Below are 14,583 nucleotides of genomic sequence, written 5' to 3'. Positions count from 1 at the left end.
GATGCGTATTTGCTTTATGTATAGGTGAAAGTGACTCTTCTCTTTGGCGTCATGCTCTGTATCAGTTTGTGCACTTACATAAGGATACACATGCCCAGCCTCCAACATGCAGTTGGCGGCAGCCGCACGGCAACAAAGGCAGTGAAGAGGAAGGCCGCTTGTGTTTAACAGTTTTGCTAAACTTGAAGGATGCAGACAGTGTGTTTTGGTAAGTAAAACACATTTTATTTATTTAGATTAAAAAAAGCAACAGGAGAAGGAGCAGAAGGAGAGCTCCACAGTCTTGTAGACTACATGCCATGCTGACTTTACAGCATTAATTAAAGTTACACTGATGTAATGCAATTTACTTTTTTTAATCTAATGTTTTAAATTGGGAATTTGTAAAAATGTCCTCCACAGGCGGCATTCTCAATGCCAATAATCAAAAACAGGAAACTTGGGGACCTCTTCTGATTTTAGAAGGAAAATGTTGCATTTCAAGAGCCCACATGGGCTTGTGTCCAATGAGATAGACACCTGCCTTGGCATGGTTGGTTGGCTGCAGGACTGGAAGACTCCAACAGCTTGGAAAAATGTGTTTGATTGGCAGGCAAGTGAAGTGCAACAATTGATGGCATTTGACCGTGAGCATGAGGGAACAATGAAATGAAATGAGTGGAGACTTGGGACAGGCCCTAATGAGCCATCTTCGCCTTAGTGGTGTTGCAATCATGGATGTCCTGGTTTCTTTGCTGATGTCTGTTCCTCTTTAGATGTGATGATTTATGCAAAATGAGTGTATCAGGTAGTGGGCTTGTCTCACAGAAGCAAACCATGCATCTTCAAATGGACCAACATGGAATGGAAACTTTCAGATATGGGGAGCAAAATTATAGACCTGACAAGAGCAAATATAATAGCTTGTCCTAAACTTCCATCACTGTCTTGTGTCAATCCATACCAGCCACACTCCATGTGTGTAAGACCCAATTGCTCTTTACTGTGAAAATATGCCAGCATGATTCATATCATTTGTTCTTTTTGTACCTGACTGGAGATTTTCTCATATCCAGCATGCTCTCCTATCTGTCATTGAGCTGCAGTAAGATAGAAATCTGAGCATGCGGTTCTTGTCATCATGCTGTCTCAGTGGGTCCTCAATGATTAATTGCTTAAAAGAAGAAGAAGAAAGAAACAGATAATGTCACAAGGATTTAGTCTCTTTTTCATACATTTTTCCTCATCTCCTCTGCATGCTGTCTGACCTCTGGTAGCATGCAGCCAGTGGGTGATTGAGTCATCCCTCTTGCATGTCGTCACTTCACTTCATCCGTGTCTATAAACTTCACCTCATCTTCATCCTGCTCTTCTCCTCCCCCAGGACCCAGTCATCCTCCTCTTCCGTGGTTTCAGCTAAAATGAGGGCTAATCAGAACATGTCAAGCAAGCATTAGTTGCCACGCATTTGTCGATCACTGTAATTATCCACCCTCACTAAATCATTTATTTAATGTTCTTTTACATCTCCAAAACACAAGTAGTCATTCATCGTTTCACTCCCGGCGTGTTCAGCGTCCGGTCTTTTCAAACTGTTATGTAAGTATAATTTTATATACAGTATAAGACAAAGATGGAAATTCACAAGTTCTTATGGAGGGATTTTAACTTAAAATAGTTGGTCCGTAGACATGTTAACAACATAGCTGGAAAAAAAATCCAGTTTTACTCTTGTAGTCTGCAAATCATGAAAAAAAGCTGTCATTCAAACTCTATTATTGAGTTCTCTGTTATCACACTACAGGAACATTTTCTACAAAATAGACATTGCAGGTATGCAAGGACACTTCAGAGGCCTAAGGCTCAGATAAAGGCAGTTGAGCTGTATGAACCTGTGAAATTCAGTTCACAGGTTTTAATGAAATTATAAAAGACAGCATCATCAGGGCCAGCCAGACTAAGGGAAACACCTGAAGTGGTTTAGTTTTGTCTTCTTTTCTAGAAAACATCTCATAACAAGTTTTAAGACAAAACTGAGTAATATGAATAAGGCTATGGCTAAGGCTAAGGTGGTGATTGATTTATTGGACCCATTTTTTCCAGGGTGAAATGACTGTACAGCATACTTCTTTAATGACTTTAACAAAATAAGAATTGCGTGCACAAGTCTGAAATTATTTTGGACTTTCTCTAATTCACATACAGTCAAATTGTAAACAAAGAGGCTCAAATATATACATACACTCATCTTTAATAACTGGTGCTGAAAATTCTATGATGCCTTTCTTTAGTATTCAGAATTGACTAGAGCTGGTTCTTTCTCTTTGCCAACATAAAATGATTTGTTTGACAGCACTCATCGGACTGAACATAATTCAGAGCAGTGAGAAAGTCCAAGCAACTCGGTGAAGATAAAATAGAGAATTTACATATGTTGGGAAGGTCTCTTGGAGCTATTTCTAAACAACTGGCGATTCCAGGATCATCAATTAAATAGTTTTATATAAGTACAAGTTATTCACATATGTCACTGACACAAACCAGCCAAGGTTTGGAGGAAAATTCAATCAATCACCCTCAGATGAGAAAAAATTGGTTAGGACCTTCAGGAACAACCAAGGAACCAACAAAGCTCAAGCCTGTCATGAATTGAAATATGCGGAAACACCAGCATCACTGTCTACAGTGAACCGAGTTTTACATCACCTGTACTGAGAGGGTGCTGACCAAGAAAGAAGCTCCTGCTCCAAAACCTTCAAGCTAAACTGTAATTTGTAGCTGCCCACATGAACAAGCCAAACGCCTTCTGGAGGAAATTTTTGTGATCAGATAAGACGAAAATTGAGCTATTTGTATAAATCACCAGGTAAATGTTTATATGAGTAAAGGTGAGGCTTTCAACCATAAAAACTCTGTACCAGCTATCAAGCATATAAGTGATAGCATCATGCTCTGGGGCTGTTTTGATGCCAGTGGTGCTGGTACATTGTACAGAGTTGATGGAATAATGAAGCAAGCAGTACTATCTTCAAATTTTTCAACTTCAACTCAACAGGTAGACAATTGGGTGTTCCAACAGGTCAATGATCCCAGAAATATATCAAGACTGGTTTTGTAATGGGTAAAGCAGCCTAGCATTAGCATTAGCAGCCTAGTTTCTGGAATGGCCTTTCCAAATTCCAGGCTCACCCGATTGAAAATTTCTGTACTATGCATCAATCCAGCTCCGTCTCAGGGAACTAACAAATTTAAATAAATGGCTATTTCTGCCAAGAGGAGTGGTCAAATATCCTGCCCGGATTATACCAGAAGCTTGTTGATGGCTACAAAAACCATCTGATCAAGGTGCCGCTTGCTAAGGAATATTTAACCAAATATTACTGCAAATGTGCTTATATATTTGAACCTATATGTGAAATTCTGACCGCAGGTGTATTAGAGAGATACACCTGGGGTCAAACTTGTACACCCAATTCTTGTTTTTTAAAGTCACTAAAGATATATGCTGTACAATTATTCCACCTGGAAAAACAACAGCTCAAGGAAACCATTAAAGCACAAAATTACTTTAATTTTGTGCTTTAGACTCATCAAGTTTACCCCTGATGAGTCTGGGTAAACTTCTGACCACAACTGTATCTGGCTCTTGAAGTATTGCCCCTGCTTGCAGCTACTAAACTGTAAAACTCCTCTTAGTTTGCTACTAAATTGTTTACTTTTGGTGCTTTTGCCTTTGCATACAAGTTTTGTTTCTGATTAGCTTAGTCAGGATTTTTTTCCCCTTTACATCATGGACTAGAAGTAGTAAATCCCATTTTTAAAGGAACCAGGCCAGTAAATGGAGTCACAGCAGTAATATTCACTGTAAGTCTACAAAGCAGCAGGGTCAACTCTTGCAGCTTTTCCACTGGACCAGTGTTGACAAGTTACTGTTTCTATGCCAACAGTGTATTCAGCGAAGGTGATTTTGAAATTGCCTTTATGTTGAATGTTAACAGGCGTTTATAGGGGCTTTATGTTTTAAAGCCCTAAATACATGTTGCTGATAGAGAGGAATCACATGAGCTGTACAACCCCTGGCAAAAATGATGCAATCAACACACTTAGAAGATGCTCACTTGACTGTTTTTACTAGTAACGATTAAACAAATCACCAAACTTTTCCTTTTTGATCAATAACTGAACATTCTTGATGCATGAAATTTACTCTGAATAAATATAGTTATTTTAGTTAATGACACATTTTTCCCCAAATCCAGTAAATGAAAAACAGTCGGAACATCTTTTAATTTTTTTTCTCTAAAACAAATATAGACAAATCTAAATCTGCAAAAGAGTCTGCAGTTAAAAGAGAGTGTTTGCAGACCACAGTGAGTTGTTGCGCTTGATGTAATGAAAGGAAGCATGGCTCTAACAAGAGAGCTGTCAGTTGAAACAATGGAAATGATTATACAAGTCTTTCAAGAAGGAAATCCAGTATGTTGGTTTTGCCATTCAGCTTTGTCTAAAATGGTGTGAAATGGTGAGCAAGTAGATTAATTTGATGTTGGGGTGAAAAAAAATTGAATCCCGGAAATTGAACTTTGTTGCAACCATTCAGGGTTTTATGGTGGGTGGGCAAATTCACTATTCTTCAATTTCCACCTTAAATTTTTACTGAAGTTGAGATCTGGACTGTTTGCTGGCTGTGTTATTGAGCCGTTATGCCTTTCCTGATGAAAAGCTTTAAGGCTCTTTGCTCAGGGAAATGAGAAAAATGTCCAAAATGTAATTGTCCATCTGTGCATTTACTGTAGAGGTAAAGCTTGCCATCTCCTCTGGAACTTTAGCTAACATGACCCCGTAGCATAAACGAGTAGAGGAGAATCTGTTTGTTTGCGCTTACATCTTTTATATGTGTGAAATTTCCAGATATATATTTTATAGCCTTTCAATTTAGTTTCTGCTTGGTCCAAATGTTAAACACGGCTGACTGGGAGTAGTCAACATATTTTGCAATACTCTGTGCTCCTGTTGGGGGCATGCTTCCTTTGAAGCAATCAGGTGCAACAGCTCAGCGAGGTCCGCCATCGCAGACTATTTTGCATATTTTGATTTGTGGAGGTTTGTTTTAATAAAGCATATTTCCTCTACCTAAACTTGCTAGGGTTTGTGCTTCTCATTTTTTCTTGGTCCATCATTAAACTTCACCTAAACCAACAGTGGTGCTGAGCTAAGGTGCTGATTTAAAGGCTGAATCTTTCCTGAGCGACGGACCCAAACACTTCTGTTCCTGCTTGTACGACCACAGATCATTTAACCAACACAGCCTATGGATCAACACTTAAATCCAAAACTTAAAGCTGTACTGTACTGTATTGAACTATGTTGTATCTTCTGGTCAAAATCAAGGCCTGAAGATCTGATAGGAACAAATCACAGTCACATAATGTTCTGTCTGAATCTGTGTCCATAATTAAAACCTTGAACTGTTGCTCTCCATTGTGTGTTGTGTTCTGTTGTGTGAAAACCATTGTAAGCGTCTGTAGCAGTTAGTCCTACGTCAGCACAGAGTTATGTTATGTGACACACGAGTGGTTACGCGCCCCTGCTTTCTTGGGCATCATCTCTCACCTTGCTGCTCTTCTTTTTCTGAAGAAACATGAATACGTAACACAAAGCTTTTTTTTCACAAGAATGGAAGAGGTCAGGAGGTGAGCAGCCTGGCGACAAACGTGCATGTTTTCAAAGTAAGCATTTAAGACTTTTGCTGCCTAACTTGTCAATGATCTGAATAGTTTTATTTTATTTCTTATTTAGCTATTGGATGAATTGATATCACTCCCACACAGTTTCTATGGCTTTTTAGGCTTTAAAATTTTAAAAAGCCCAGTTGAATCCACATTATCATCAGATTTTTATTTTTTGGCAACAAAAAACGGTGCACTTTCTTTCAAAAATCACATAAAGTGTATTTATCGAGAGCTCCAACTCCTGCCTTTGAAAGCAGGTGATGGAGAAATTCTCTCTATTTGTTAAGATTAATCAGCTTCATGGTGAGAGAATAAAAGCTGATCCAAATGCTGAATATGAAATTGCTGAATAACCCATACTGGTTTCAGCCTATATAGTTTTCTATAACTGATGACTGCATGTATGTCAGTATGATTCTTTTTCCTGAATAGTAAGGTCACAGCATAGTTGTAGTTTCATACCGTGTGTTCTTTTCAGTACTCTTTTAGTTGGAATTGGCAACAGAATCATAAAGAGGAGTCTATACATTTCATTAATTTCCTAGAAATAAACAAAACATTGCCTTTACTTTTGTTTCTTTTTCTTCAGTGTGTCATTCGTAGCTGCTATATTATCATTATACCAAGATAAAGCTTAATACTGTTTTTTAAAAAAACAAGCAAGAAAAACAGTTTTTTCCTTTTTAATTAGACAAGAAGCTTTCTCAGATTTCCTTGACTTTTGCCCAGAAGAAAAGTTGATATTACTCGTGCTCCATGGTATCTAAGTAGTTTACTTGAACACACACAGCTGCGGTATGTTTGTAAAAGCCATTCCTCCAGGTTTATATCATATATTTTTTCTGAAATTGTGAAAACTGCAGCTAACATGAAGACGCACTTGAAAAAAGCTGGCTTCCTATATTGTTCTTCTATATTCTTAGCATAATGAGACTGCATGGATTCAGCACCATTCACCCACAAAGCACAAACAGCTTCTTTTTTCCCCTCTGCTAAGGTTATTAAGGCATCTTATGACTTTTCTGCCCAAACTGGGAATTATTTTCTGTTTGTCAATGGCGATTACTGTAATTTGGCCTCAAGCCTCTTTGCTGTTGTGAAAAGGGTTTCCCTATTCACCACTACCCATGTGAGGAAACTACTATTTTGGGCATGTGCAGTTTGTATAAAGACACGTGTTACAGCTCGGTCTGAGCCTTGTACACTAACACAATTCATCAACAGGTGTGAGAGGAAATAGTTTTTTTTCTCTCTCTCAGCAAGAAGGATGTTACATTTGGAGTGTGTGGGGTAAGTGTGAGAGAACAAAAGTCGCCAGTAAGGGGCATTCAGCCTGCAGGAGGATTTCCTTGCTCAGCAGAGGAAAGAAGAGAGGGAAGCCTTGATGCAGCTGGTTGTGTGGAAGCATTTATACCAGCTGAATTAACTGGACTTGTTTGCTCTGATAACGGTTAACGTTAAAAGATCAAAAAAGCTTCAAGTAAACTGTAAGGGTAGAATCAACCTATAGTTAATATTCACCTTCACAGGCTGTTTTTATGTAAGAGACCTACAGAAAGAGCCCTTTGTCAAACAGCCCTTAGCCTGTAAGCTGCTTCTAAAAGACTCTGAAACTTGTGTTTTACAATGAATGCCTGTCACCAAAACGGAAAATGGTAAAGTACTGCATATGCACTAATAACCATTCATGTCAATCTTAAAAATGTACTTTGAGTAAAGATTAAAGTTGCAGCTTTTTCTTGCTGCTGTGACTTGAATCGGGGAGAAGGAGGAGGGGGAGGAAAGGGAGGGGGTAATAGGGCAGATGCAGGCATATTAGTGGTATGTTGATTTGTAATGGTTTTTCTTTAATCTCTTTGATACCTTTCATTTGAGAGATGGGATGCTTGGCCTTGCCATCAGCAATATTTTATATATATTTTTTCCAACATCATACTTTAATCCCCTTGAAGGATGTTTTATGTAAAACATGCTTTTTGTGCCCTGGAAAGACATTTAATCAAGACTAACCTTGGTATTTTAGTAGCCAATGGTCTAGCTTTGTGGGGTTTAATAATGGAAGACAATTATAGTACTGCTTTCAGTTCTGAGGATCCACTCTTATGGAGAAAAAAAAAACATTTATTTATAGTAAGATTTTTTTTTTCTTTTTTAGGTGGATTTTGAAAAAGGACTTGTAATGGGAAATGTCGTTCCTTCTATTTTGCATAAAGCCTGCCATAAGTTGACTTTTCTGCAAAATTTTGGCATTAATAACTACTCCTCTATATTAGAAAAAAAAAGTTATTATGGGTGAAATAATCTGCAAAATGCTCAAACCTTTAACAGAGTTATAAAGGACTTTTTCTCAGAAATGAAGGGCTTTTAATTGATTCCAAGCTCAAGTATAAAAATACATATAACCCCCCTCCACAAATGATTTGTTATTGTTTGCAATACTTCACTTTTTTTTTTTTTTTTTAGGAAATACTTATAGCAGCCATTAGCTGAAACGTGGCAGCAGGGGAGCACTGCTCTTGTGAATGTTCATTCATGGTTTTCGGAGCATGGCAGACTCGAGTATCCTCTTATTGTCCGCTAAGAAAGTTCGGAGAAAATAGATTTCCTGGGTGGTCCGACTCATTAATACACTGTGCACTTCTTGATTTACGGCTCACAGTTCAACTGCTGCCAATTAACATGAAAACACACAACAACAAGAAGAAGGAGGAGGTGGGGGGAGTACAGACGGGGAGGAGGAGGCCGATGAGTTTCCTCCTGTTGGCTCAAAACTTGAGTCAGGATGAACCTGCCCTCCACATCAAGGTAGGACATCGGAAACTATTAAAAACTCTCTGAAATGATCTTAGCTAGCACACAGGCTTTGCAGCACACAGCTCCTCAAGGTGCTCTGACTTTAAGACTCTTTAAAAGTTAATTACACAACAATGATTTTTTTCTTTTGCTTGTCAAGCTTATATAGTTGTTTTCCTCTGTTGCATATTTAAAGAAGAAATTAGATGGTTGGGCTACATTTTTATAACATCTTATCGTCGTTGTCACACTTTCATAAAACTAGACAGCTGTAAAGTAAAAACGCCATTACAGACTTGGAAAATTTTTATAAAGTGTTACCATCATTTTATAATAATGTCCTACAGTTTTATAATTTATTTTCATTCATTTAAAAGGTACTACATAAATAAATAACCTAGCTAAAAAATGTTTTTCATTATAAAATATCCCGAAAGCTTTTTATTTCTAATCAATAATAAGAATACTACTTTCTTAAATAACAAAAATGATTCCGTGGAAGTCATAAAAATTAACAGCCCACGCAAATACAATGAACATCCGCGTCTTATCGATTATTTAAGCTAGTTTATTAATGATGATGTTCATTTTCCACACTTTAAGGCTGTCGTAAAACCTCTGGGAGAAATTGCATAATCATAATAAGAAAACTTTAGATAGAAATTAAGCAAAACAAAACATTAAGCACATTTTTTTAAATACAAAAAAGCGTTAGTGACTGCAATAAGAAAGGTAAAAAAAAAACACACAAACACAAATCATTAAGGAGGGAGATCACAGCGCATAACAGAGGTTAAATAATCTATTAACCAGCCCTATCTGTTGTCTTTGGAGAATCAGAGCTGCCTGTTTTATTCATAGCAAGTCAAGTTTAGCTTCATTTGTACTTCACTGATTTCTTTGGCAAATGGAAAAGCAGTGTGACAATGCTATTTACAGTTTCTGTTACACGATGGTCATTTTTGCACGCTTGGTATGAATAAGGTACCAGATGAGTTTTCATATCTACGTGAGGAGTACATGACACATTTTCAGCTGCTACAGCAAATGCATTAGTCTACCTGCTGCTTCAAAACCCGTGCCAGTACAATTTGATCAATTTTCTTCAGTGTGCAGGGTGTGATATTCTGCACTCTGGAGCATTATTTGAAGCTAAAGCAAATTATGATAAAGATGTATAAAGTCACTGCCATTCTTTCTGAAATAAAACTAATAATTTTTGCAATTCTAGTCTTCTTATGCTGATGTGTAAAGGCTATTTGAGAAGAGAGCTGCTGCTATAAGCCCTCAGAAATAGTTCATTACTGTTTTTTTATTGCCCCTATAGCATACTGCTGTTCATACTTTCCAGGCCAAGTATTTGTCACTGTTACATTAATACGTCTCAGTGTCTAAAAAAGTAATTATTCTCTTTTTCTTTGCTCCCATCTCCGCCCTGTTGGGGTCACGCACTGTTGCACAGTACCCTTTGACCTTGTCAAAAGCAATCACTTGCCGTAACACACAACTATAGCTTTCCTCTCATCTTAAGACATAATCTCTTTAATTGGTGTCAAAGGTGGGGTCCTTATGGTGAAAGTCCTGAAAATACACACAGACAGACATGCTCACTTGTTGACACTTAGGGGGGAAAAACACAATAAATGAAGCAGAGCCTCGTCAATGTGGCGCTGAAACTTGTTAATCTTCAGTGGGAGGGGTGTTACCGCAGACCCTCTAGCCACTCCAGGCTGACAGGATCCTTCGACGTAAGTCAGTCCCATCTGACCCCTCAGACTATTCAGTCTTTACACCTGCTCGGTCCCAACAACAAGTTAGGAGGACAGAGGAGATTTGCTTTGAATCTCAAAGGGCTGCCACCTTGAGGAGGAAATTTATCTCATCATTTGATCAAAATTAGGCTTAGGTGTTGTCTAGTTTAACACTTATTTTCAGGATCATTTAATCTGGCAGTTATTTGCATGGATAATCCCTAAAATGTCATTCTTAAAAAAAGGAAACACAAAAAGCCCCTGATATTGATTTTAAGGAATGGGGTGATTTGTTCGGATTTCTTGTTTTACCTGGCTAAAACTTTAAATTGTTTAACTACACTGATATAAAAGGAAATGATCACATTTTAGAATCGAGACCCAGAGTAATATTTAGCATTATTACTTGAAAAATGACCAAAATTAAAATGATTAAATGAGTTGAATATTGATGTTCTGCCAAGCATCAAATCTGCATATTGCATAGATTAGATTTGCTGTATTCTATGCCAGTATGGTAATCCTTTTAATACTGCTAGCTCCAAAAAGCAATTCAGTGTAATTCAGCGCTCATTGAGGTGGACTGCTTTATGGTAATAGGACATTTACAGGATATAATAAAGCACTTTGATTTGTCGGGCATTTAGCATTTCTCCTTTTTATGTGTAATGTGTATTTATGTATGTCACAGTGTAAGATGAAAGTGCCGCAGTACTTTAAAGCTTGTAATGTTCAGTTGTTGTTGAAACTGAGGGGACAATTATTGTGTTTTACTGAAAGATGCGTTTAGTAATTAGTATAGCCTCACTGATATTAGTGCACCGACTGAAGACACAATTAATAGCAGTGTTGGTGCATTAGGGTGCATTAGTTTTAATAATGACTTTTCTAGTTCAAATCTTTGATCGTATACGTGAAAATAATCAGGAGAGCAGTGAAAGCCACATTAATCGTTAGCTGTGCCTGGAGGGATTATAAAAGCACACCGGAGGATGTTCTCATAATCCACCTAATTCTATAAACGCTGTGAGATTCAATAACAAAGATGACTCTGAGGTTGCACTTGCAGAAAGGTGCGACCTCAGAGGGTGTTGCAGTTTGTTAGGAAGGCCACCGTCACGGTCACCCGAGCCAACGTTGCAGTCAGGCCTGCAGGGCAGAAAACTAGTATATATGCTTGAATATCAGTGAGCAGAGGTCAGCCCTTTATTTTTCTTACCTGTGACCTCTTAGAAGACTTATGCTTTACCAAGGAGTTTCCTGGGGATGACTGTGAATACAGGACCCTGGCTCGAATCAATTAAATCACTGAATAAATGTCCATAGGGAGGCTGAATGGAAACCTTCAGGGATTCAAAGATGCGTAAGATTCTCTGACATAAATCATATGTAACACGGCCAGGTGAAAAAAAGGACATAATAGTGTTCAAATAATTTATTTATTTATTTTAATAAAATACAGAAATATAGTGTCATGCAGCCTTCATAAACAATAATTAAACCAAAAGCTGTCGTAAATGTTCTCTATCTGAGCCTGAACATTCACCTGAATGCTCCTCACCTTTGCCACTGGAGAGTAGTGAGCAGAAAAAGAGGAAAGCCAAATGAATGTGGAAACGCACACATAAATAAAACAGGAAATTGGGGGCTAAAAAGTGCAAATAATCACTGGATGTGAATGTGCCCATTGAAGCACTCTTTTGGGTGCTAGCCCGATGCTCCCACTAATGGTCTGTTTCACTGAAGTAGGACCAGGAATGCTAACCTTCTCAAAGCTTCACAACTCAGGGCAAGCATGGCTGCGCTCCCATTTGTGTATGTGTGCGCACCTATGTGTGCCTCGCTGTTATTATCCTTTCTCTAGAAGGAAGGGAAAAAAGAAAAGAGGGGAACTCATTCTAGCATACGCTCCCATCCTGTAATGAACAGAGTCTACATATTTATGTTTTTACCAGTGAACACTCGAAACACAAGAGGGGTTAAAGTAAAGAGTGGGGAGGTCTTTGGACCGTTTTCAATATTTCCCCCCTCTGCGTCCCATAGGGCAAGTGAGGGTTTGGTTCTTTATAATAATCAGGTGACCAGAGGAAAATAGTTGTGGCCTTAACAAGCCCAAATTAAAAAAGAACATCATTTTCATTATGCAGTCAAACACAATTACAAGCAAATGTTTTCTCTGTGGAGCTGCCCCTGCTTTCAGGGTCTTTGTCCCTTACTCCTTAGTGTGTGCAGAGAAAGGCCCCGGTGGTCAATGGGCAGCTGAGTGGTGTGTTCAGTGGAGGCCCACATCCTTAGCCGCCAGCACAGAATACGTTTTGTTAGAGGAGCAACCATACATTCTCAGCAGATTTGTTGAATTAGAGAGCGCAGCGGGAGATGGGGAAGCGGGGGGTAAGTGATGGGGAGGACTTGTTGCTAGGTGACTGACATACAACTGCAGCATGCCAGTTTCCAGAGCCTGGCACTCCTTGTCTGTTTTTGTTTTGTTTTTCTTCCTTACCTCGTCTCCCCTCCACCCCTTCCACCCCCCACGCCGTCTCCCAAACCCTCTACCCCGCTCCACCCTCCCATCAATTCACTTGTCTAGCTCTCCTCATTGCTGAAGTGCAGATAATAAAACGGAGAGAAAATACACAAAACAGGGCGAATGGCAGAGGATTTTACAATACCCTTCTACTACCTACTAAGAACCTAGTCATCAGCTTCTCAACTGTGTCGATACTTAAAAAAAAAACCCTTACTGCGGTTGAGTGTTGTAGCAAAAGGAAAATGCTTTTATGGGGGAAAGTAAAGGTGGATCCTCTCTTTCTAATGTGCCAGTTAGTATAGAATCTGACATAAAGCATTAGCCTCATGCAGACACTTTGCGCTATCAGCAAAAAAAAAAAAAAAAAAGTCTTTTCCTGTGGCTGGTAAGTGACACACAAGGACAGGCAGGATTTCTCTGAGCCCCCACCTCCCTGTAGGCATCCCTGCTTGGGAGATTTGCCATTTGAAATGCTGATATTTCTCCCAAGCACACTCTTGAGATATTTGCTGTGTATATATGCATGAAGCTATCACCTTCTCCCATATACATATCTATATTCTCTTCTAAAACCCATATTACAGTTTTTTTTATTGCTTTTGTTTGACAGATTCATTGAATTTTCCTGAGCAAACACTTCCCTCAGCTTCACCTCTCATTCCATAAGTGTCTTGCCTTTCTCCTGAATGCCTGACCTAGCAGTCTGACTACTTACTTTGTCAACTCCATCACTGCTCGTCAAGCATCTCAGTCCCATCCAGCCACATCTGCAGACAGAAGTTATGAGCAAAAGTTATGTGGAAAAGACTGAAATGTAGAATACATGTCTATATCTATACTGTCATGATCAATTTAAGCTTATGCAAAAGATTAGTTAAGACAATTAACACGTGTACATTTAGGTACGCATTACTGGAACGATGCTTATGCTTTTTTTAAATCGTCATTTATAGGTTTATGTTTGCAGCACTTCTGTGTTCAAGTGTATGAATACATGAAAAGAAGTGACTGCGGCTGCTGGTGCTGCCAGTTCTGGAGAGGCCTTACCCGCACACGTCGTCTCTCTGCTTTTTTGAAAATGTATTACATCTTTCAACATCACATATTCATTCCAGGCCCGCGTAGGGTGTAGAGATTCAGGGTCATCGGGATTTTTGATTTCCCCCTCGGTGTTGCATTTATTTGAAGCTCTGTCTGAAGGTCAAAACCAAATACACCCAAACGAAGAAGCCATTGTTGATCTGTTTCTCCACCTTGTGCCTCCATATTCCTTTTCACCAAGAAAGCAGCTATCTTTCTTTGTGCTGCCGGGGGCTTATGAGACTATCAGAGCACACCTGTGCCCTGAGGAAAATTCCCTTGCTCTCTCTAAAGCTGTATTATTCAGCACAAGGCCGTGACAGTCAGTGTTTCTAAAAGCATTTGGAACATTGTAAATGGTGATGCTAAAAACTCTCAGGAACCCACCAAGGTATCAAAAAAAAAAGAAAAAAAAAAAAAGGAAAGATACTGTATACAATAGCATCGCTTTATATGTTGGAGGCTGACTAATTGCCAGGAACGAGATATAGGCTTTACATTGGATGGTAAAATACCTCCGTTGTAGCTTACATTAGCAAAATAACTAAGTGAAAGCAGTGAAAAGTAATTTTTGCCGTGTGATCAAATACTTTAGTAAATTTGGTGATTATATTTTTTTAAATTAGCCTGCTGAATGAACTGGATGACTCAGTGAAATGCTCGTTTGGAATGTTTTATTATAAACTGAACAGATCAAAAATTGCAACATTAAGTAACCATC

At 38.7% G+C, this 14,583-nt stretch overlaps 1 protein-coding gene across 1 annotated transcript in view; it reads left to right on the top strand.

Annotated features, from left to right (window-relative positions):
- ppm1aa (protein phosphatase, Mg2+/Mn2+ dependent, 1Aa) overlaps positions 1–14,252 on the top strand; it is a 34,466-nt gene extending 20,214 nt beyond the window's left edge. The window contains exon 6 of the mRNA XM_085143282.1: positions 1,364–14,252. Coding sequence (XP_084999408.1) covers positions 1,364–1,399 — 36 coding nt within the window. The 3' untranslated portion in view covers positions 1,400–14,252. The remainder of the gene's footprint in view (positions 1–1,363) is intronic.
- Positions 14,253–14,583: the final 331 nt, after the last annotated feature.

Source organism: Neolamprologus multifasciatus, chromosome 19 (assembly GCF_963576455.1).
Source record: "Neolamprologus multifasciatus chromosome 19, fNeoMul1.2, whole genome shotgun sequence".
NCBI lineage: Eukaryota > Metazoa > Chordata > Actinopteri > Cichliformes > Cichlidae > Neolamprologus > Neolamprologus multifasciatus.
This window is presented reverse-complemented; position numbering and strand designations above follow the sequence as displayed.